This window comes from Canis lupus, chromosome 20, assembly GCF_003254725.2.
Source record: "Canis lupus dingo isolate Sandy chromosome 20, ASM325472v2, whole genome shotgun sequence".
NCBI classification, from domain to species: Eukaryota; Metazoa; Chordata; class Mammalia; order Carnivora; family Canidae; genus Canis; species Canis lupus.
Window position 1 is genome coordinate 34,339,605 of NC_064262.1, and position 23,109 is coordinate 34,362,713.

The 23,109-nt window shown below is 35.8% G+C and overlaps 1 protein-coding gene across 19 annotated transcripts in view; it reads left to right on the forward strand.

The window, feature by feature from the left end:
* The window catches only part of ERC2 (ELKS/RAB6-interacting/CAST family member 2), a 904,872-nt gene that overhangs the window by 276,334 nt on the left and 605,429 nt on the right, over positions 1-23,109 (forward strand). For all 19 annotated transcript variants that reach the window (XR_007404126.1, XR_007404127.1, XM_049097733.1 and 16 more), the window contains one exon: positions 16,268-16,423. Coding sequence is in view for 17 of the 19 variants with exons in the window: in XM_049097733.1 (XP_048953690.1) it covers positions 16,268-16,423 (156 nt within the window). In the remaining 2 variants the exon portion in view is untranslated. The remainder of the gene's footprint in view (positions 1-16,267; positions 16,424-23,109) is intronic.

A 23,109-nucleotide genomic window follows, 5' to 3' on the forward strand; every position in this document is an offset into this window, starting at 1 on the left:
CAAATACCACTAACCGTACATGGGAAGCCAGACATAGGGCACCTGACATATAAAAACCTATGGATAGGCATAATTAGCCCCATTTCACAGATGAGAAAGTTGTGTTTTAGGGAGGATAAGCAATCTGCTAAGATCCTACATCTAGGTTGTTGGCAGCTGAGATCTGCATATAGGTTTTTCCTCCAGAGTTCCTAAACTTTCTATTCCTTTAGTCTGCTTTTACTAAAGACAGCCCATAGGTTCAACTGGTTTTTCTTTCAAAACTTATTTTGGAAATTATGCACTAGAGTTTGTATCATAGAACAAATTGAGGCAGCTCTTGAGAGCTGGAGAGGTCTCTGATATTTTGAGGAAGGTGTTATCTGCTTTGTGCTAAGAGACAAGAGTCATCCTTTTATGTATAAATGTTATCAGCCCTCCAAATAGGGCTCCAGATATATACTTTACTTCTATAGCCAACATATACTTGTAGTCCCCCCACCCCCAGTTTTAAGTCTTGTCCTGAAGTCTTTATAACAATTGGAGCAAAACTCATTCAAACTTGCAAAGCCCTGTGTTTTTGATTTGCAATATCCATTTATGATACCAGAAATTATCTTTTAGCTTATTTTTTTTTCTTGAGAAATTTCATCTTCTCATCTTTTAACTTAAGAAAAAAACTTTGTCCCATTTAACTGTTTTCCTTAAATAAGGGGGAACAATGTGGGTTTTAAGTGATAGCCAGAAAAAGCAAAATGTCAAGTTAAATGTTAGCTCTGGATGATATATAGTTGTTATTTGGAAGCAAGGAAGACTTTAAAAAAAAGAGATGAGACTTCTTTCCTTTTTTTAGCCCAAATTCTTCTTATGATGTGTTTGAATATTTGAGTTGCCAATCAAAAATTCCTGCTGTGAATGGGTTTAATTGGTGTGAATTTAACTCCTGAAGTTGAATCACAAACACCTGTGTTGACTGAGTAGCTATTTTGTGCACAGCACCATGGTAGACCTTTTAGAAAAATTAAGCACTCGGTTTTAATGGGGCTAATGGAAGGAAGTACATGAGCTAGGATCTAAATAGTGACCTAAGAACAGCAAATTGGACTGCAGAGGCTCAAATGATATCAAATGAGAGAAGCTCAGGGAATGATTCCTGGAAGAGGTAGCATTTGGGGAGGGCCTTGAAAAGTTGGCATGATTTTAATAAAGGGGATAGGGATGGGTTATAATACATACAGCAGGAACTATAGGAGTAAAGGCAAGGAGGTTGGAAAGTATGAAGAGTATCTGGGGAAGAGCAAGTCATTTATTTTGTTGAGAGAAGACTTCTTAAGTTCAAAACACAATTGAAGATCAAATAAAACCATAAGAAAGTGGGAGAAGAAATAATAAGAAAGTGAAATGAATGAAATAGAAATCAAACATACTGGAAGGGAATACCAAAGCCAAACACTGATTCTTTGAAGAGATTAACAAAAATGACAAATTCTGACTAGAGTTATTGGGGTAAATAGCCAATATCAGGATTGAAAGGGGACATCACTGTCAATCTTATTGACATTAAAAATATGAAGAGTTTTTATTTAACAGCATTATGGTAATAAAGTTGAAATTTTAGATAAGTTCTTTAAAATAAAAACTTTGTTAAAACTGCATGGGAAGAAAGAGAATATCTGAGTTGTTCTATATATTAAAATGATTCTATATTTAAAGTCTTACCACAAAAAAAAAAGCAACTTGCAAATCTAAAACCAAACCAAACAAAAAACCCTGCAGGCCCAGATGGCCTCTTCAGTGAATTTACTAAACATTTGAAGAAAAAATTATTATCAGTCATACAGAAACTATTCCAGAGAATGAAAGATGGAGCACTTCCTATCTTATTTTGTGGGACCAATGTAACCTTGATATTAGTCCCCAACAAAGTCATTACATGAAAGGAAAATTACAATCTTTCATAAATGTTCATGCAAAATTCCTACCGAACTGAATCCAGTGAAAATTAAATGACATGTGCTTATTCCAAGAATGTATGGTTGGACTAATATTTGGATATCAATCAATGTTATTTACTACATTAACAGGATAAAGGAGAAACATAAATGCAATTTCAATAAATGAAGAGAAGGCATTTGATAAATGCAGCATCCATCCATGTAAAAAAGAAAAAAATGCCTTTTTTGCAAACTCAGATTAGGAGAATATTTTCTTAATAAGAAGCAGCTATAAGAAAACTACAATCAACATCATATTTAATGGTAAAATGTTGAAAGCTTTCCTTATGATACAAAAAATAAGACAAAACCACCTATTACTGTCACTTCTATTCCATAATGTTCTAGATATGCTAAGTATAAGAAGTATAAAGAAAGAGATAAAAGCATTTTTATTCACAGAAACCATGATTGGTGTGTAAAAAAAAACTCAATAAATTCATATAATAAAAGATTAGATTAATAGACAAACTTAGCCAGATAGCTAGTCAGTATTTTAAAATGTAATCATATTTTTACATGCCAGTAACAAACATTTACAAAATAAAATCTTAGAAACAATATCATTTACAATGGCATTAAAAAACCCAAAATATCTAGAAGCAAATCTAGCAATGGTGGTACAAGACCCAATTTAAGTAGAAGATTCAAAAAATAATTTAATGTGGAATAACCAAAACCTTGAAAAAGTGAAATAGTTATAAACAATGGAGTGGATAAATAGTGAAGTATTCATGCTATGAAATGCTATATGGCAACGAGAAGCACCAAGCTATTGCTTCATATAACAACATAATTCAGTATCCTCAAAACAGCATTGAAAGAATCTAGACACAAAAGAACACATACAATATGGTCTGTTTATATGTGTACATTCCAAAAATAGCAGAAGTAATGAATAGTGTTAGATATTTGGATAGTGGATAATCTGGAGTGACAGGATATGGAGATTGGGTGGGAATAAAGGAAGCTTCTAGAGTGCAAGTAGTATTCATTGATCTGGTTTGCTTTTCCCAGGTATGTTTACTTTGTCATAATTCATTATGCTGAAAACCTATGATTTGACTTTCTTTTGTATACTATATTTTAATTAAAAAGTTCATTTAAAAATAAAGGAAGAAAAACTCACCAGTAAAAAGACAAATAATCTTATCAAAAATTGAGCAAAGGATTTGAGTAGGCATTTTTCCAATGAAAACCAACAAATGGCCAATAAGGACATGAGAAGATGTCCCAACAGGAAATGCAAATCAAACCTTCAATTAGATACAACTTACCCCCCACTAACATGGCTAAAATAAAACAAGATAAATAGTAACTAACAAGTGTTGGGGAAGATGTGGAAAAGCCATATTCTTCATATTGATGGTAGAAATAAAAAATGGTTCAGTCCATTTTTAAAAGCTATTTGGCAGTTTTTCCAGATGTTAAATGTAGGGTCTTACAGTAGTAAGACTCAGCAGTTCTCCTCCTAGGTATACACCGAATGAAACTGAAAACATATGTAAAAATCTGTACACAAATGCTCATATACCATTATTAATAATAGCCAAAAAGCTAAAAAGAAATCTAAATGTCCATTATCCTATACGAATAAATGAAATATGGCATCCCCATACAATAGAATATTTTTCGGCAATGAAAAGAAATGAGGAACTGATACATGCTATAACCTGGGTGAACCTTGAAAACATCATGTTAAATGAAAGAAGTCGGTGCAAAAGGCCACTTATTACATGATTCTATTTATATGAAATGTCCAATATAGATATATCTGTAGAAATAGCAGGTAGATTAGTGGTTGTTAGGAGATAGGGGAGAGGAGCAGGAGTGACTGCTCATGGGTATAGGGCTTTTAGGTGGTGAAAATACTGTAGAATTAGATAGTGGTGTTGGTTGTACAAACCACTGAATAGTATACTTTAAAAGGATAAATTTTATGGCACATGTACTGGATATCAGTAAAGCTGTTTTTTAAAAATAAAGATATTTCAAAGGAAATGGTCAATAACTTTGATTACTTAAAAATTGAAAAGATAGAACTATAAAATAATCATGAGATGTATTTCTAAAAAGAAAAGGAGATGTATTCCTAAGGTTTATAGTAGAGACTTAATGTTCTTAATATATAAAGAAGGTATATTTATCAATGTGGAAATTGGCGAAAATACCAAAATGTTAACACTATTTCTGAATGAGTCAATTATGATGGATTTTTTCCTCTTTTTCCTTTTCTCCCCCCTCCAAATTTTTATGTTTTCAATAATGTGCATTCATTACACAGGAATGATCAGGAATTATTACTTAGGAAAAACAACAGGAAGTTCATTTAAAAAAAACTTAAAGCTGCACAGTTTCTTCTATCCTGGCTTTCTTTCACTGAACAGAGAAGGCTCCAAAGAGGAAAAGGTTAGATTATTTGTGGAAATTGATAATTTGGCTCTGCTGCTTATTACTTCTCTGGCTTCAGCTTTCCTATCTGTGAAATGGGACAATGATACCAGCCTGTGTAAGGTTGTAGAAAATATTAAAATGAAGTAAGGCATGGGAAAATCCAGGTATATAATAAATGCTCAAAGAATTCTTTGCTTCTCTATCCATTCCCTTCCAGTCTGGAAGTTGAGTTTTACATGTTAAAAAAAAATAGTGGTACCTTTGAGCAAGGAGAGAGAAGGAATTTAACAAATTTACTTCAGGCAGCTTCTTAGCTCAGAATGCACACATACACAGAGCTGGTATGTGGAAAGGCTTTAAAAGCTTCTTTGAAAGGAGAAACCAAAAAAAAAAAAAAAAGAGAGAAGAAACCAGTGGAGAAAAAAATAGCAACTCCTAGTAGGCCTGTGGCATAATAAATAACCTAGGGACCTGGCTTTCTGGCTGTTGTGTCTTTGGCAAGTCACTTGTCTTTTCTGGCTCTCACTATTCTCATTTGGCAAATGAAGAGATTGGACCAAGAGCCCTGTTTTAAAAATTCTACCAAGTTTTGAGGCTTGGTGACTGGCAATTTGGAATCTCAAAGGGTCCTGCCTGGGGAGTCTGACTTGACATGACATACTTGCAAAGTTTAAATCTTTGCTTTGTTTGCTCCATCTTGGCCAGCCCTGCCCAGGCTAGCAGCCTCTGCATTCTCCCTTGTTGGTGCTCAGGTTCCCAGCCTATTGTTTATTTAGGGATTGCAATTTCCTTATTGGCGTGCGCCTCCGCCAGTAGGGTTGAGAAGTCAACCACAGGCCTCATGTGAACTTCCCCTTTCAAGTTTCAATAATGACAGTGGGGCCTTCACATGCCTCATCCCTAAGGCACGTTCCAGTTTCCACATCCATCAGGCCATGCTGGTGACTTGGGGTGGCCTGGATTCCTCTGCCGCCTGTTGCTTTTTCCATGAGACAAACTGGTTGAACATAGAAAGATTTGTGGTATGTTTTGGAGATCCTAAGAAGGAGGCTCCAAACCAGGGCTGTTGAAGGCGTTTGTGAGGATGATTTAAAAGAAATGGGAAGGGCAAGTTCAGGTTGATAGAGGCCAGTGAATGAATAGAGCTTCCTCACCCAATCTTTTCCTAAAGAGCACTGGAAGAGAATAGAAGTGTCAGATGCCCGTTGTTTCATTACTCCTTGAAATGTAATCACTGTTTTGCAACGTAGTATTTCACTGGATCTCTGGGAATTCAAACTCTCTTTGTATTTATATGTATGTGAAAGATGACTTTGATCCAGCCTTAGGGAGGGTGGGGCTGTACACAGCACACACTGAGGGGCTATCTTCTTATCTGGAAGCACTTTCTGAAATTTCTTCCTCCCTATCCTCTCTCCCTAATCTCTTCACTATTTTATTTTGACCTTGCTCCATGATCTTTAAAGGCTAGTCATGCTGTGTGTAGGAAGGGATCAAAATAGCCCACATCTAGGTGGCACACCTTCTCTGAAGCCAGTTCTTTTGAGGTTTTTCCTGGAGACAGCAAGATCCCAGTGTGTGGCTGTGGCTTCCTCTCTTCTCTATATGGAGGGAACCATTCCAGTGTATGAATGGTGTTAAAAAATGGCTGAAGAAGACAATGTAGGTGATACAAACAAATATTATCTAGCACTTCATGAAGCAGTTTCCATTTGGAGAACTGAGAAATGGGATAGGAGGAAGGAAGCTTTTATAGGATAAAGAATAAAGAACAAGGAAGAAGAAAAATAGAAAATATCTGATTGGTTGGGGCCACATAGTCACATTTGTTTGAAGTGAGAAGGAACAAGGAAATTAAAAGTCAGAGTTGGCTTGGCATGTGGAGATAGGCTGATTGGATACACTGCATTTCTGGTCAAGTGGAACATTTACAGGGATGTAAAAGTTATCTAAGTATTGGTTTGCTGACAAGGAGAACCAAGCAGAAGTTGAGCCATCGTGGACTTGGAAAGTTATTTTAACAAAGGGAAGATCTTGGGCAAGTTATTTACCTTTTATAAGTCTCTTGACCTATAAAATGAGTAAAATAAGTAATTCACAGGGTTATAGGAAAGATTAACTGAGACTTTTTCTAGCACAGTGTTTGCATTAGTAATCAATACACATTAGCTGTTGTTGTTATTAACTGCATTTTTAATGCCAGAATGGAGAAATACTGCTTCTGTCCTATACTATTCTATATATTTGTATAATGCAAATATATTTATTCTTCAACATAAATGAGGAAGAAAACAGAAGTCTAAAAAAGAAATATTTTGATATGGCTTTGTACCCCCCTGAGGAGTTTACAAATAAATAAATAAAATAAATAAAATAAATAAATACAGATCTTTGTGTCACCTCCATCCTGAAAGGGAATGTCTTTGGGTGACACCAAGTCATTGGTTCTTTTTATTCACTCCTTAGGTGAATCTGATAAACCTAGTCCACGGACTGGCACCGGGGAGCCTCTGTATTAATGTGTGTTACAGGCATGTGGAAATGATTTTGGATTAACAAGTGCTACCTTCCATGCATTGGGAATGTAGAAAGCTATCAGTATTAATTGAAGCAACTTTCTGTGAAAGGCTGATAATCAGCCAAGAGGCACAAGTGCAACTACACTGGTTGTTATAATATATTTCTCTGGTTATCTCAAATCCCCAGATTATACTCCCCCACTCCAGCAACTAAAGAGTTAACCCCTGACTTTTCAGAGACTTCCCAGACCTGGTTCCCTTGCTCTAGATGGTGTCTGTTCTAGTTGGTTCTTGTCCTATGCTGTACTGGTTGTTGAGTGACTCAACTATCACTCTGATTCTGTTTGATTTAATGTATCCTCAAACCTTTTCTGACTCTTTTTCTTTTTTGAAGCTTCACTATTTTATTTTTTTGTGACTTTTCATGATTTCCATCATTTTTCACTTCTTCCTTTTGGTGATTCCTGTGCTGTTTTTTCTATACTTGATTCTTAACCAGGTCAGAATTCTTTCAGCACTAGGCTGATGATCTATTTTCTCTACTGTCCCAACTCCCATTTTGGCTTCTGTTTTTTATTATTAACTTCCCAAAGGCCATCTTCTTGCTTAAAAAAAAAAAGATTTTATTTATTTATTCAGGAGAGACAGAGAGAGAGAGAGAGAGAGAAAGAGAAAGAGAGAGAGAGGCAGGGACATAGGCAGAGGGAGAAACAGGCTCCATGCAGGAAGCCCCGATGTGGGACAGCTCAACCACTGAGCCACCCAGATGTCCCTTGTTGCTTTCTTTTTACCAGCTTATAAACAACTCCTGTCATACCCAAGTGCCAACTATCTTGATTGTGAAGAGTGCTTAGCATTCAGTCCCTCCTTCTTTTCCAGCTCCTCTGCAACAAAAAGTGATCCATAAATTTTAATTAGTCCTGTCTTCTTATTCCTCTTCATACATAATTCATACTTGTTTTCTTATTCTTTCAACTTATATTAATTAAATATTATGTGCTGGACACCATGCTGAGTACTCTAAACTTTGCATATGTTATTATTTCTGGCTGGAAAGAATTTCATCTTCCCTATGATAATCTTATTCTTATCCATCTCTAGGTCCAATATTAGACTCTTGTGCTTTGTGGAAATTTGTTGACTCTGCTATCATGGTCTTGCCCATTTCTGACTTCCCTTTGTTGATTTGTAGAATATTGTATCTAGCTGTATTGTGGTGTTATCTTTCATGCTATCACTTTTGTATTGCAAGTAGCTGAAACCCTTCTGTTGTATTTTGGTATTCTGGGAGGAGTGAATGGTTCAGATATCTGTACCTAGCTATTCAAATGATGTTATAAGGGCACAATCACTCAGGCAGATTCTTAATCATGGTACCAAAGAAGCCCATGACCAGCCACAAGCCCATATTTTCCTTATTATTCATAAGCTCAGAAAAGGAGAAACATAGCTTAGAAAAGTAGAGGCCTAGGAATTTATGTTAGTCTCCTAAAAGAACTCTGATTGGCCTTGATGGCATAACGAGGTCACTGCAGATCAATCAGCATCCAAAGAATCCATGGTACTTGCCACTGAGCAGGGTCATCCATGAAACCCCACTGAAACCACAGGGAATTGGGGTGATGTAGTTCCCAAAAAGAAAAGCTGAACAGACAGATAAAAAAGTAATCGATAAGTGCTGCAGCTAGAAATGGGAAGAAGGTAATCTTTGTAGAGCACCTACTGTGTGTTGGCTATAATAATACTACTATATAATGTACTGGAAGAAGTACATGCTTTCAATCATGTAATTCTTATAACAACCTTAGTTTATAGGATTAGTGAGGGTAGGAATATGTTCACAAAATTAAACGGGATAGACCAAAAGCGTAAGCTACTGTCTTCTACATGTGCACCTCATAGAACTGAGGAATGGGTGGGGCCTCACTACACTGTTGTTGGCTGATGATAATAATGATGGCAATCCCTTTACTCTCATGGGGGATGTTCCATGATAGGTAATTTGCATGCATTATTGATCACTTGTAATTTTCATGACATGCTCTTGAACATAGTCTTATTTCGGGGATTCTTAGCATCTTGCCTGAAGATGTAAAAGCCCAAACTAGGATTTACATCCTGATTTGTGACTCTCTGAGGGTCAGGAGGATTGTTCTATCTTCAGCTCTTTTTTTTGACTTGAGTCTATCAACAACAAGAGCAGCAACATCAAATTGATATATGGAGACCAGAACCTCAATGGTTGTATAGTGTCCAGAAAGAAACGTATCTTCTGCCCATGGGTCATTAGCAATGTGCACAGAGACAGGATGACAAGAAGGATGCATTCCTGGGGCATGGGCTTCATGAAGAATGAGTGAAGCTGGCAAATGAAGCCTTGGAAAGAAACATCAAAGCACCCTAATTGCTTTGAATTTGACCTGATTCTGTGCTCATGTGTTTTGCTATAAAGAATTAAGTACCCTATGAACAAAAAACCAATACTACCACCAAAAAACAGCATGTCGTCTGTCATCTTCTCATCTATGTCACCATCTCTTTACAATTTGATAACGCCCAAGAAGTTGAGTTACTGATTTTTTTGTTTTTATTTTTTCCTTCTTACATGCTTTAGATCCAAGCTGACTTCTTTCTGGAGTGCTTGACTTGGGCTCACAAAACCGCGGTTAATCCCACACAGTAAACCCTTCCAAAGCCAGGGCGTTCCTCAGATAGCCTAAGACCTAGGGAAGCTCAGTTATGTTTGCAACTATGACTAGATGAGTTTTAAAAGTTAAGCCTTCAGGAGCCTCTGTGGGATCCAGTAATAATAGTCTAGAATTTTATCCTAAATAAAGCATAATATAATTAGGTTGGGATGTTTCCTGAACATTAAATCACGTCTTCTTCCTTAAACCAAATTGGCCCTAAGTTTGTTGATCAGTGTCCATAGACTGATATGTGATCACGGTGAGTTCCATGCTCTGTAAAAATTGCTTATATTTTCTTTCTTGGCCTGATATTAACGTGAAACCAGTAATTCTTACTGTATTTGAAAAAAAGTGCATTGTGACACTCAGCAATAACATAATTGTTACTTTTTGTGACTAAATGATACTGCTTTTTTGATATTCCACCCACTCATCATTTCAGAGTTCACAGTTCCTAGAGAGGAATTAAAATCTTTTTCTTGCTATTGAAGGGGAACATAATGTTTGACAGATACAGAAAGGGTAATAAAGGCATCTGGACTGGCAAAGATGCTCCAGAAAGTTTACTCCCAGGGTTGGTGTACACTTAGGCCAAGATGGATAGCTCTTGAAGGGAGGTTAATATTTTTCTAAATTTACTTGTCTTACAAAATTGTCTTGGTCTCTTCTGCACTGGTCAATCCCGTCTGTCATGTATGCGGGACACCTGAAGTCATTTAAAACATCTAAGTCACTTGAAAGCCTTATGAAAATGCAGATGGGTTAGGGCCAGAGATTCTGCATTTCTAAAACTCTCTCAGGTGATGCCAATGCTGCTGGTCTGTGGACCACACTTGCAGCAACAGTGATCTAGATTGTACTCCATGTTAGAGAGAGAAGGGTGCCTATGAATCTTGTTGAGATCTATCTAGATTCTCATACCTGGCAATGTGACTGGTACCCAAAAGATGCTTAGTACGTATTTGTTGAATGAATGAGAAAACTCCCTGCTTCTAAGTTTACTATTAAATGTAGCAAATATGTCTTAGAAAAACTCAGAGGTTAGTAAAGCAAAGCAAAGGTGAAGCAGAGATAAACTTATTTCAGTCTTCTCACCTGACTTACTTTCATTGCTATAGTCTAGCAGCCAGACTAACATTTATGGCTGATTTGAGACTCAGCAGGTGGGCCTGTTGGGGTGATGGCTGCTAGGTGTTCAATTCCAGGGGTTTATTTATTAATTGCCCTTTAAATACCTATTTTACATTTTTTGAATGATAGATATAAAAATGTCTTGGGTATGAATCTTTAAGTAGAAGTTATGAGTTGTAATTGATGTATAAAATTTTTACAAGTGTTATTTTATGAAAGTGTGGAAAGAAATGATTTGAAAGATATTCAATTCAGATATTTTTTCCAACTAATAAGGAATGAGCGAACACATTTCAGCTATTTTTCCCTCCTGAAACTTTATTTCCCACATTCTTACAGTCCTTAATGAAAATACAATGTAAAAGCAAGACAATTTCATGGTTGTACTATCTCAAGACTATTTGAAAAATGTCACCTCAGACATGTAGTGGTAGGTTTTTAAAGTATGAGAGCCTATGTTCTTTCATTGCTTTGAGCTCAGAGGAGGCTGTCAGTAAACCACGTTTGAGTTACAGAAGTCAACAAGGTGATCTGGGTATTTAAGCACCTAATTATTCAATGGAGATTAATGATAGTAAGTTTTCCCTTGAAGAGCCAAACATTGTTTTGACTCTTCACTTTAGCATATAATCCTGAGCATAATGTGGTCAATAAAATCCTAATTTTTATTTTAAAATTGACTTCTAGAGGAATTATACTGGGAAAAATCAAATCAAATAGAATACTTTGCTGTAGGACTTCCCAGAGCCATTAATGGTAATGTAAGCATTAATTATTCTCAAACTTATTTGATGCTGCAATCCCTATTTCACAGAGCTTTTGTGTTCTGTGGATTTTGGGAAAAGCTGTTCTGTGTGTATTTCATTTTCTCCATCTCCAAGGAAGGTCCACAATGATCTGCTCTAAGAGTTTGCTTATGTGTAAAACATAATCAAAATGAGTACTTGAGGGGTGCCTGGGTGGCTCAGACGGTTAAAGTGTCTGCCTTCAGCTCAGATCCCAAGGTCCTGGAATGGAGCCTCACATCAGGCTCTCTACTTAGCAGGCCCTCTGCCTGTTCCCTCTCCCTCTGCCTGCCCCTCCCTCTTCTTGTGTTCACTCACTCTCAATCTCTGTCAAATAAATAAAATCTTAAAAAAAAATGAATACTTGAAAAATCACTACATAAATTGTTTTAAAATATCAGTGGTAAGTAACGTGTAAAGATGTTCAGATGAAGAAAACTCTGGTGATTGGGAGTAAATGTTGTTCTACCTTCTAAAACTACACTTTTCACGACTTACAGCATTATGTCTTCACTCTAGATCAGTACTTTTTTTAAAAAAGATATTTATTTACTCATGAAAGACACACAGAGGCAGAGACATAGGCAGAGGTTCGATCCCAGAACCTAGGGATCATGCCCTGAGCCACCCAGGCATCCTTCGAACAGTACTTAGAGTTTTTGAGATGTGCAGTTAGCATCAGTTTTGAAGGGCAACAACCATCTACCACATTGAGCCATATTAGGACCTGTGAGGTGGTTGCCTTCCATTGTTCTCCTTAAATATAGAAGTTTATAGTAATTCATCTCAGTCTTAGAGATTTGAAAAAAAAGAAAAAGATGAAATTTCTTCTCCCTGAATTCCTTAAACAGAGGCAGCAGAGAAGCTGTGACCATGGCAGTCATTTTATTTACCTTTATATTTCATACTTAGATTTCCTCACATCATTCTTTGCCTCAGCATTTTGAGTATCTTCTTGGGCACAGTCAATACACCATCTGACATATCTATGTATTTTGTATCTGTTCTTTTCTCTGGACCTTAATGATATACTCGTATCTCCTTTTCTCCATGCTCAAGATTTCAGGTATGAGGTCTGTTGTCCTTAAACTTGACTTCTTAAAGAACACAAATGTAAATAAGGACAGGAAAAATAGATCATTATTAAAGTGACTTCCTCAACAACCACCCTCCCCTTTTCTTTTCTTTTCTTTTCTTTTCTTTTCTTTTCTTTTCTTTTCTTTTCTTTTCTTTCTTCTTTCTTTTCTTTCTTCTTTTCTCTTTCTTTTCTTTTCTTTCTTTCTCTTCTTTCTTTTCTTTTCTTTCTTTCTTTTCTTTTCTTTTCTTTTCTTTCTTTTCTTTTCTTTTCTTTTCTTTTCTTTTCTAGTATCTTGAGACACCTGTAGCTAAAAGGGAAAAAAGTTTGTGAGGAAAAAAGAAAAGTTGATTAAGGAAATTAGTAATAGTTAAAAATATTATTTTTAAAATGTGTTCACTATTTGGTGAAATTTTAACTCAGATGCATATAGGTCAAGATAATTTTTTTCTTTAAAGATTTTATTTATTTACTCATGAGAGAGACAGAGAGAGAGAGAGGCAGAGACAGACACAGGCAGAGGGAGAAGCAGGCTCCAAGCAGGGAGCCTGACGTGGGACTGGATCTGGGGTCTCCAGGATCACACCCTAGGCTGAAGGTGGCGCTAAACCGCTGAGCCACCCAGGCTGCCCGATAATTTTCTTATGTTACGAAACTTTCTATCTTAACCCTGTTCTGATCTTTCTTTAGCAGTATGTAATTTTTAAAAGTGCGGTAAAAAGCTCCATCTAACCTAGTTAGAAGCTGGCGGGCAGTTGTGGTCATTGCTAACTAAAGCTTCAAGATTTGATGGAGGGGAAAGCTGATGGTTTCCCTCCCACTCCCCTTGCGTATGTGATAGAGACCTGAAATTCTAAGTGTATCAAAAATTAAGGTATAAGACATGAGGACCACAAAGTGTACTGTACATACACACACGTCTTTATATATGTATATATATGTACATATGTATGTACATATGAATATGCTCACTTTAGGCTTGGGTCTGAAATCCCAGAAGATTTTGTATTAGAAAAGCACAGATGTAGGCCCTTTCTTTTACATTTAACTTTCAGTTAAACTCTTGTAAAGATTGTACTTAGATATTTGTAGATGCTGAAAGATTGTATCTCAAAAAGAGGAAATTACTGTCACATTGATTAGGGTTTTAATTGATAACTATCTTTTTATATGTCTTAAAGTAATAATATAATCTTAAGGCTTTCATAAGGATAAATAAAAGTGTTAATAGTGGGTATATCTGAGTGATGGGACTTGTGCAATCATAATTATATAGCTTTTCAAGTATTCTGTAATGAGCTTGTCGTAATTTTTTTTTTAATTTTTATTTATTTATGATAGTCACACACAGAGAGAGAGAGAGAGAGAGAGAGAGGCAGAGACACAGGCAGAGGGAGAAGCAGGCTCCATGCACCGGGAGCCCGATGTGGGATTCGATCCTGGGTCTCCAGGATCACACCCCAGGCCAAAGGCAGGCGCTAAACCGCTGCGCCACCCAGGGACCCCTTGTCTTAATTTTATAGTCAGAAAAAATACTGATTTAAAATGACTCTCATTTATTTAAGAAGGCTCTTATGAATGTTTAGAAATTCTTTTTTCTGCATTCTTTTTATTTTGCTGCTCTTTTTATCTCTGGACTTCTCATAGCTCAGAACTCAAAAGATTCAGTAACGATGCCTCCCTACATATATCAGCTTGGGCTGCTGTAACAAAATACCACTTATGGGTGGCATATAAAACAGAAATGTATTTTCTCACAGTTCTGGAGGCTGGAAGTCCCAGATCAGGGTGCAAGCGAGTTGGGTTCTGGTGAGAGCTCTCTCTTCCTGGCTCACAGATGGCCACTTTCTTGCTGTGTCCTCACATGGCAGAGAGCAAAAGAGAGAAAAGAAGCTCTGTAGTGTCTCTTTTTATGAAGGCCTCATCCTTATGACTGCTTGTAACACTGATCACCTCTTAAAGGCCTTGTCTCCAAATGCCATCAAGTCTCCATTACATTAGGGGTTAGAGCTTCAAATAGGAATTTTGGAGGCATGCATTTAGTCCATGACACCCCTTTTACTCAAGCTGGAAGTATAAAGGATTTCTAGAAATTGCATTTGGAATAGAAAAATACTGGCAGGCTGTACATAAAACATGAGTCATGGTTATCTCTTGGTAGTAGGATAAGAGGGGATTCTCTCCATTTTCTAGGAATTTAAGATATATTACTTTTATAACTGGAAAAAATAACAATACTATTTTAAAAGGAAAACAAAATGCTATAAAATATAACATTCCATAATAATCTTTGAAATTTCAGAATCTTTTTATTTCATTTTCTTGTTTTTTTTTCTGAGAATTAATAAAAATATCTTCAGCACTTAAAGCACTTGGATGGTCACACATAGTGGCACTCAGTAAGAAGTTGTTTCTCCTCATTTTCTTCCACTTAATGATGATGACGATGTTAAATGATAATAGTATTGATTATTACATTGCCCCATGAGACATGACATCGACCACATAATGTAAGAAATTAGAATGGAAAATAGCCACAAAATCAGGACAAATATACTTGTTGCAAAGTTTTTTCTATGAGTTAGTTATAAATAGAATAGACCATTCATTGTCTTTACTTTTGGAACTCTTTAGTCTTCTAGATTCTTGAAAATAAGTTGGTAAAAAAAAATGAGTTTGTGTTTTTTTCCCCCCCATTAACATTGAATTACAAATGTAATATCAGCTCTTTGGATTTGCACAATAAAAGGGCAGGTAGATGGTGTCAGGGAGAAAACTTATAGTCAAACTTTCAATGTGTTTTATTCCAAAGACTGGTTGGAGTTTAACACCTCAGGTTGGAGAAGGTTTTTTCTTTTCCCCTGTAAGAGTTCGCTCTCTTCTCGTCTTTCTAAAGCAATATTTCTTGCTATGCTCTACCGTATACATAGAGTCTGTCATTTCCTTAAAAAATTCTCTATGGTTTTTTTTTCCCTTCTCAATCCCACAGTTGAGTGTAATATTTCTAGTTTTTTAACTCTGAAAATCAGTAGATTAGAAATGTCCTACAAGGTGACTTATGTTTATTTTGTCATGCAGGGAGCTGCTTGCCAAATAAATCATTACAATGTACAGTTGCTATAAATTTTCAATATTTAGTGTATCAGTCATACTAAGTCAGGATTCAGTTATTTAATTTCATTGATGTCTGTATTCTAGATGAGAATCCTTTTCCTCATTAGTAGATTTTAATTTCCTTCGCTCTCAGAGTCATATTCCAAGCATGCCTTATAAAACCGGCCACATAATATACACATGAACAAACTGTTTTTGCATTTACAAGTAGACTAGAAATTGTACACTGGTAAACTGTATCTGAAATTATAAATTTGTCCACTTAAATGGTGTTTTTTTTTTTTAACACTTTAGATCACTTTTATCACTGTTGCTTTGGTAATTTGATTCCCAGACATTAGACAAACATATCTAGGCAACTCTCCATGTTGTATTGACACGTGTTCTTTATTGGAAACTTAAAAAATATCTTACAAATGATCCTCAGAAGTGAAAAACATAAATTATCCTGAATTCAGGGTTATGTCTATACCATAGTTAATGTATTACTACCCAAAATACTTTCTGAAATTCTGTTTTGATGATACTAAAAAAACAATTTTATTTCCTTCTTTTTATTCCCATTTTTTTTTTTTTAAAACAACAGGACACAAAAATTGCTTCATTGGAGCGAAACATAAGGGATCTGGAGGATGAGATCCAGATGTTAAAAGCCAATGGTGTGCTGAACACTGAGGACCGCGAAGAAGAGATCAAACAAATAGAGGTTTACAAAAGTCACTCCAAGTTCATGAAAACCAAGGTATGGTCCAAAGTTATAAACTTTTATACTCTTAATGTGACTGGAAAGTTACGGTTTGCATACATACTTTCCCCAAATGCCCACATAACCTGTTTTATGTGATATGATGAAATATATGGACAATAAAGAAGAATGTAGAACATTTTTTGTTCGGAAGTGTAGATTCCAAAAAGAGATCAGGGAACATCTTTGGTTGAATTTCTACTTACTAAGGTGTTCAAGATTTTCTAATAAGTAAGTTTGGTGTCTTGGGAATTAACATTTATTTTTAATAGTCTCCTCTCTTCCAAATTTCTTGAGTTTTCATAAGTTTGATATTTGTGAAGTTTCTATCATTGCCAAATTTTGGCCCATGCCTAGGAAGGTGACTGTGTCCAAAGGTGTTGATCCTGGAAGCCAATTTAATTTCCAGTTGTATAAAGACATTTTGGTTTTAGCATAGTTTTTAAGGCAGAATTGACTTTGCATTCCAATACTACTACTTAAATTATTCAACTTCTTTAAGCCTCAGTTTTTTCATCCATGAAATAGATGCAGGAGAAAGGAAACTACCTTCATCTTTGGGTTGCCTTGACAATTTCAAGAGATTATGCATTTAAAGCACTTAGCCCCTGACTAATCTCTAGAAAGCATTTAATACATGTCAGGCATTGTTATTATTGATATCTATTGCTATGGAATATTTATAAAATATAATTATAGTAACCTGTTCTATTAACTTATATTGATATTGCTAGTTTTAAAGAATTTGGTTTGTTATTTTTCATTAAACTTTGGGCTAAAATGAACTAAACTCTTAAATATCTATTATTTTTACATATGCATAATTGTTAAGTTTATGAATAGCTCGATGTAGGTCTTTTGAGACTTGGAGATGCTTTTATTTATCCCTGGATTTAAACTATTTTGCGTCTGAAATAATAACCACATCAGTTTAAATTTTGTTTTTTCTACCATGTACTCTTAAACACTCCTGTTCTTGTTCAAAGTTTTACTTTTGTTTGTTGCCTTATAAAATGCAGCAGAGTTAAGAGTAATGCAGACTTCTATGAAGAAACAGTGGAAGTAGAGAGAAAAAATGGTTAAGTGATGGTATAATTTTATCATTGTGAAGTATATGCATACTTATTGTGGGGAATTTGCAAACTATAGAGAGGAAATAATATGTAGCATCTACTAAACCATGTCTATGTATGCATGTATGTGCCTTTCTCTAGGAAAAAACAAAAAGTTCGCTTACTTCTGCCAACTTTATATTTGTAAGTTGACGTTGAGATTATGACCAAAAATTTGGATGAAGAGGTGGAGGGAAATTTGAGGAGAATGTCCAGTGGATTTGAATATAACCCCTTCCTTTCAAGGAGTTCCACAAAATGTAGAATGGGCTTTCCTGGTCAAGCCCTCTCTTCCAGTTTCTTTTTTGCAGTCCTTCCCTCTCAGAGAGTTGAGCTGGAGTATAACAAGCCCAATGGTAGGGTGGCCTGTTGACCAAACAATGACCATTCACTCTGGGATTGAAGTTATGAAGATAAGTATGAACTCATAACATTTGGGCAAAATTATTGTTTTGGCCTAAACTTTTCCTCCCCACCCTGTCATTCAGCAGTGGGAAATAGTTCAAGCCCCTTCTACAACTAAAAATGCCATGAAATTTGTCCAGGTCAATAAAACATGTATATGGTCTCCAGCAAGCAGGACTTTATTAGCCCATAGGTGTCTGAAAGACTGTTGGTCCTTGAGTTGGTTTTAATTTTTAATGTTTGGTTACTTTTTATGGTTCTAAAAGTGGTCAGGTCAGAAGGATGTTTGAGGAGAGAAATAGAGTAAGGTGAAAAGAGAGTAGGCTGACGTGGCAAGTGGACTCCGGCAGATCTCTAGCTTGCCTTTGCTAGTTGCATGGTCTTGAGGAGTAACTTATGTCACTCAGCCACTCTTCTATAAAATGGGACAACATTGCAAGCCTTAGAGGGAGACTCACAGGGTTAAATGAAATAATGTAATTAAAATGCCTGGCTTAAAAAAGTAGCTAATAATCATCCCCATTATTACTGAAGAAGTATTACCAAACCTAATAATAATAGTAATAATAATAATAATGTAATATTTGACTTGACTAATGGGGAAAATAGATTTCTAAGAATACAAATAAAATGAGTTTTTATACTGTCATGCAGATACCCTCATAGATTGACAAAAGCTACGTAGTAAGCATTTTTTATATTTTTTCCGTTGATAGAATGTTCTTATTGGATTAAATCTCAACATAGTTTTTATACTTCATATCATTACTTCAATTGCTGATTTTTCTTATTTTTGTTTTGAGAGGCAAGTATGGGTATGGTTGAGCAGGTCTATTAAGACCTAGGTATTGCCAAACATTTAGTCCTGAGTGCTTGTATTCTGTGCTTTGTGGGATCTGGGGGCTGTGTGAACTGATTCCAGTTGGATGAATCACTTGTCATGGAACTTATTAAATTTTAGAGGCATGGAATTGATATCCTCTGAAATTGGATTACTACCATAGTTCATGGTCCATTGTGGCCTGTTTGGATAACTTTTTTACAAAATTTATATGAATATGCTGCTTGTCAACATTATCACAGATATCTGAAGAGTTAATTTTGACAATTGTTTAGTGTCAGCATTAGAGTCTCTTGAATTTTTCATTCATTCATTCATTCATTCATTCATTTATTTAAAGATTTTATTTATTTATTCATGAGAGAGAAAGAGAGAGAGAGAGAGAGAGAGAGAGAGAGAGAGGCAGAGACACAGGCAGAGGGAGAAGCAGGCTCCATGCAGGGAGCCTGATGTGGGACTTCATCCTGGGTCTCCAGTATCAGGCCCTGGGCCAAAGTTGGTGCTAAATCGCTGAGCCACCCCGGCTGCCCGAACTCTTTCATTTATACAGAATTGTATGGATAAAGCTTTCAATGGTGGATTTTTTTAGCTCTCTGATTGCCAAAGACTTACCAAACCCCGTTTTTAGCACATGACACTGCGCTAGCTACAGAGGGGCTCTTAAAAGTAGTGCATATTCAGAAATGTTTCTCACTTCAAAGTCAACACTGACCACTTAGTTGGGAAAGTAAGAAATGTCCTAGAAAAACTACTCCAAAGATTTGATAAGAGTAGAGGTCACTTGTGGCTGCAGTAATGCAAGTAGTTTAGGGGTTAGTTAGTGTTTTTTGTCTAAATAACCAGATTGGCAAAATAGCAATGACAGGTCTGGTGAAGAGTGCAAACTCAAATTAGTGACTGAGCAAACCTAGAAGGATAAGTAAAAATACCATCCTAAACCAACTCCACACAGAAGAGGAAGTGGAAAGAACTCCAGTCTATGTGAAATGGCAGGTTTTCCAAAAAAGGAAAGAAATGTTAGATTTAAATTGTGAACACCTAGAGGCTCTGAAGCTTACTGAGGGAAATGGAAATGTAATTGTGAAACTCAGGGGTTTAGTGAGGCAGTGATAGAAATGAAAATCAGAAGTGACTTTGGATCCCAACTAGCAAAAAATGCAGGCATAGTTGACTTTAGAAACTGTTATTTTAACAGTTTTTAAAGACCTTGGTCTTGGTAAAATATTTCAGAAATTCTTAATGAGATGCTACATAAGGAAGGGAGTGGAACTCCGGAAACCAAATCTGAAATTGCAGTTAAATATTGTTACTTCTTCTAGCTGTTTGTAATGAATATGTAGAAAGCTTTTAAAAGGGTCCAGAGAACTTTTTTACCTGGTATTTTGGAGAGGCACTTTCAGAGTGATAACAGTTTGCAAAGAGCAGCCTTAGAGGTGTTCTTCAATGTGAATATTTCTTTAATGGAAATCTAAAATGAGTTCTATCATGATTCTCTGGAAGTTCACTACTTTAAAAAAATATATAAGATAAAAAATTCAGCCTGATTATGAAAAAAAAAAACTCCTAAAATTGGATAAACACATATTTACATTCTCCTTTTATTTTTTGTTTTTTGGAAATTTTAGCCGGAAATTGTTTTTATGACTCATTGGTGATAATTGTCTCAGCATTTGATTTCTCTTCATTAACAGGGCATGACTTCAAATCATTCTCAATCTCAGTATGTAATTATTTGCTCCAAGTGGGTAATAAAGGCAGCTAATAATAATTCTTGTATACAAACTCATTTTTTAGATGCAATAGTATATTGAAATAGGCAATTTTAAGTTTCAGTGAAAATTTGACATAGAAACAATGTTGTGGATGTAAAGGGAGTACTGCTTGCATTAATTATTAAAATAAGTAGTGGCAGCCCTGGTGGCTCAGCAGTTTAGCATCGCCTTCAGCCCAGGGCGTGATCCTGGGGACCCGAGATCGAGTCCCACGTCAGGCTCCCTGCATGAAACCTGCTTCTCCCTCTGCCTGCGTCTCTGCCTCCCTCTCTCTCTCTCTCCCCCCCCGTGTGTGTGTAATAAAAATAAATAAATAAATAAATAAATAAATAAATAAATAAATAAATAAAATAAGTAAAGCATGTAGGTGAAGGGAAAGGAAGTATTTTAAATAGCCATGTGGATGGAATGGCATGCACGCACCTCCATTTTGACGCTGAACAGATGACTGGGACTGGTAGGGTCTCTTGAAAGCTTTGTGATTAAATGAAGTAGAAGTAAAGACCCAAATTGCTTTTATAAATTATGTCATAGAAAAACCATGACATAACATGTTTGCAAAGGTGGAAGGAAAATTGCAAAAAATTTAAAAAATACAGTTTAGAGTCTCAACTTGTGCAAAGATACCAGACATAGTTGGCCAGGATGGAAATCCCTGCATCTTGAAGCCCTTTGGCACATGCACGTTTTCCCTGAGAACTGAGACTCAACCCTGAAAACTTAGAGGACTCAGACTGCACAGACAGAATCTAGAGGTCATGAAAAGCATGAGTCACCATCAGGAGCACTGTTGAGCCTCTAAGAATGGAATGTACCATGTAAATAATTGTTTTTCTGTAGGGAAAGAGTGATGGCATCCCTTGTTCTATATGAGGCTTTGTTCCTAGTGTAACACATTTTTCATCTACTGATCTTAGTACTTCTGTATTAGTCACTCTCTCTGTTTTAGGAGTTTGCCAAAGACACTGCTCTGCTGTCTTAGATCTCCTCTTTTATTCTGAATTTGTAACACATTTTCTTATTAACCTCTGAAGGATTACAAACCTCATAACCCAAACTGCATGATAATAAGCATATCACTTTCTAGACATGAGGGCCATATCTGTAGTGAAAAAGAAGCTGTTTTCCTTGGCAAGGGAGTGTTTTCAGGGTGTTGGTTGTGTCACAGACGTAAGTGGTGGAAGAACTTTCAGACGAGATGAAGTGTTCCTGATGTCCACATGGACTTCATATAAAGCGTGTGATGTAATTCCGATTGGCTTTTCTTCTTGCCATCACCGAGACAGACCTTCCCCAGTCTCAGTTCTCATGTATGTTTGATTGCATCACTTTCCATTTTTATTGAGTTTATTGCTGTAAAAGAAGCAAAAGGCATATTTTTATGGAAGAATATGATTTTCTACCCTGTAACTATATTCCCCTTAGAAAAGCCCTTTTCTGTTATTGTCTGCATAAAGTACTTATTTAAAATTTACCTCATGGCTATGATAGTCTGAAAGCTATTTAAAGCAACTGTCTATTTAATATTTATAGACTGAAATAGTTTTATCATTATCAATCTATTTTTGTTGAATAAAGTAGGTGCATGTAGAACTTGTCATGTTCTTCCTTCCTATTAAATACCATTCTGTTGATCAAGTTATTTCATCCAATTTCCTCTCTCAATACCCCATTCCCATACTAAATTTCTACTCTGATACTTGTAGAAGCTAGCCCAGATCATTTTTTTATATGATAAACATCATCTTTGCTTAAGCATGTAAAGTTCAAAGTTTTTTTAACTTTATTTTAGGACGAATCAGTTTCATATGTGGAATTAACTATATATTGTGCTGTGAGCTACAACTGCATATGATTTAGAACTATAACCCATGTGAAGAATGCTGATCTTGCTGATCATAACAGATTTTATTTCTTTTATAATTTTAGTTAATCCTAATCCAGATTTTTCCCTTTTTTAATTGTATAGTCTGTTCTTGTTGTATGAGAGAGAGAGTGAGAAAGAGATAACTTACTTTTATTTTAGGTAGAAATGATTATAGATTCATGATTCCTTAAATTATAAAGAAGAAACATGTTCCATGGATTTCATATATGTGATCAGTGTCGCTATCTCTTCACACATACCCAGATCATATTGATAATCAATCACAATTCTTTTTCAGTGAATCTTTAAGCGTCCTCAGAATCCTTCTCAAGACTGCCAGTCACTACCAAATATTTAAATTTGGCAAGCAAAATGAAACCTATTTGCCCCCTGATCTAGTCTGACTTCATTCTGCAAATGAGATTTCATCTCAGCCTTTCCAGGGAATTGCACAACCTGAACAATTCCAAAAAAGGGGGTCTTATTTCTTTGTAAGCATCCCATTCTACTCATTCTCATAAGTTATTGTCAGTAGTTTGGTTCTTGTTTATGCTAGTTTTAGTTGTTGAAAAGAACAACAAATGCTAGATAAAATACATTTTCAAAACATATATTTAAAAATGTACTTATAAACTGTCAAGTTAGAAAGAATCTCAAGGGCAAAAACTAAACCAAAGAAGGGAGCT